Below are 2089 nucleotides of genomic sequence, written 5' to 3' on the forward strand. Positions count from 1 at the left end.
CTGTTAGAACGGTATGAGGGTTGTTTTTTTTTTTTGTGGTTTTATGTATGTGTACATGAAGGGAGTACCCTCGCCTTTTTAAAGTCAATGATAATGTTAGTGATAAATGTCTGACTTTAGAAGATAGTAATGAATTTCAAAAACACAGATAATCCTTCCACTTAAGTCTATGCATATTATTGATTAAGTCAGTGGAATGTATTTCAGATCACAATGGCAAAGCTGTGCATTTAATTCTGCTTTCTCTGCATGACAGATATAATAATACCAGTCTGCTCCGCTGAGCAATAATGGGAGACTCCATTAGATTAAACATTTAGTTTGGGTTTTTCATGTTGTTATACCTTAGCTAGAATCCCTCTGTATTTTACTGCAGCACAGAAGCTGTGACATTAGATATGATGGATGAAGCATATACTACTTAATTTATGAATATGAGGCAACTCTTATTTCAACTCAACAACAGTTTTATGTTTAAAATTTTGTTCATAGTTCACTAAAAAACTTGTCTATCATCACATAGTGCATCTACTTAGTATGCTAAGCATTCACTCTGTTTGAAGTTGAAGACCATATTTAAACCTTTGCCCACTACTTAACCAGAACCCACTACAAAGAGAAGGAAAACACATTTATGAATTGTAGTAAATAAGTTTTTATTTGAGCTCAGATTACATTACAGGGAGGTTTACTGATAACTCAAGTTGACATCCAAAGATGACTTTCACAAATTTTAAACAGAACTCAGTTTTGAAAGCCTCATTTCATTTCATGCCTTTGGAGTTAGCAGAGGTCCAAATCTCATCATATTCCCTTTCCACCACCAGGTTTCCGTCATCTGTCAGATGAAGACGGCACATGTTACTCTCAGGTTTGGAGGAGTTTGTGTGCCACCTGGGAGTGTCGCACTTGTTGTACATGACCAGGTTGCAGTCAGCCTGCATGCACAGGCGGACAACATCAGATCCTGAAGTGTCTGAAGCCCACGTTGGCTTCCAGCCATAAATGACAAAGTTACCATCGTCCTGCAGGCAAAAACAGTGACTGTTAGTAATCAGTTACTTCTGCATTTAATTTTACACAAATCAGTAGACATGTATCATCTTGCATCTTGATAAGTGACTTGAGCATCCAAATATTCTCACCTGGAAGATAGCCTTCCACTCCCTGTTGTTGGAGATCAGATAGTCTCCTCTGCGGAGCTCATCATTTTTGGACAAGTGGTTCCTGCTCATGATTCTGAAACAGAAAGAAACTCTTGAGCAAATTCACAAAAGGACTGTGTAGCTTTTGCATCTGCTAAACCTGCACAAATAAGTCAAAAACAAACTGAATAGGGGAGAAAGGGGTTGGTTGTCACATTGATTGGACATTGCTCCCTTTTTAGAATTGGGATCGGAGGTCCCGTAAAAGGTAACCAAAATTATTCGCAGGTACAGGTTACCAGGACAAACAATTCTTGCTATACTTGATGACATCAAGGATGACACTGAGCCAGCCACCCAAAGATGCCATGCAGTACCTGGCATTGTCAAACTGCTTTCAACATTTATACTTTGCCGCATGGATAATTGCAATCAGATGCAAAACAAGGTCAAATTGCATTCAGCTGAAAAACTTTATGGGTGTGTTTATGGGTCATATAATTAACACAATATCTTTTGTGAATTAGACCTTGAGATGGGACAGATAGCGGTTGCAAGTGATGCACAATTCATGGTGCTATTAGCAGCTGCAATCTATTCTTTGTGAATTTACCCCTCTATGTTGAATCCATCTAAAAGACTGAAAAGGCATTGACAAAATATGTTTTGTAAGTTGGTTTGCATTTCATTTTTGCACCACTCGTGACCAGTGATGTGATTCTTTTCATAAATAAAAGTTATTATTTTCCTTTTTCCATTGGTTTATACCCACAATGAACCTAATGTACCTATTAGTAACATAATTTCAATAACACAGATTTAACAGTAAACTATAACACTTCTGCATTAAACTACTCTTGCACAGCAATGTATGAATCCATCCATCACTATAGAGGTGCACGGTACTTACAGGTTCAAATGTTTCACACCTGACAGCAGCAGAG

The 2089-nt window shown here is 37.8% G+C and overlaps 1 protein-coding gene across 1 annotated transcript; it reads right to left on the bottom strand.

Moving 5' to 3' along the window:
- Window positions 1-650: 650 nt before the first annotated feature.
- LOC122972095 (lectin-like) lies at window positions 651-2089 on the bottom strand. The gene is made up of 3 exons (XM_044338859.1): window positions 2056-2089; window positions 1146-1239; window positions 651-1025 (listed from the first exon to the last, which is right to left on the bottom strand). The coding sequence occupies exons 2-3, from the start codon at window positions 1233-1235 to the stop codon at window positions 765-767; spliced, it is 351 nt and encodes a 116-aa protein (XP_044194794.1). The 5' UTR covers window positions 1236-1239; window positions 2056-2089; the 3' UTR covers window positions 651-764.

Source organism: Thunnus albacares, chromosome 21 (genome assembly GCF_914725855.1).
Source record: "Thunnus albacares chromosome 21, fThuAlb1.1, whole genome shotgun sequence".
NCBI classification, from domain to species: domain Eukaryota; kingdom Metazoa; phylum Chordata; class Actinopteri; order Scombriformes; family Scombridae; genus Thunnus; species Thunnus albacares.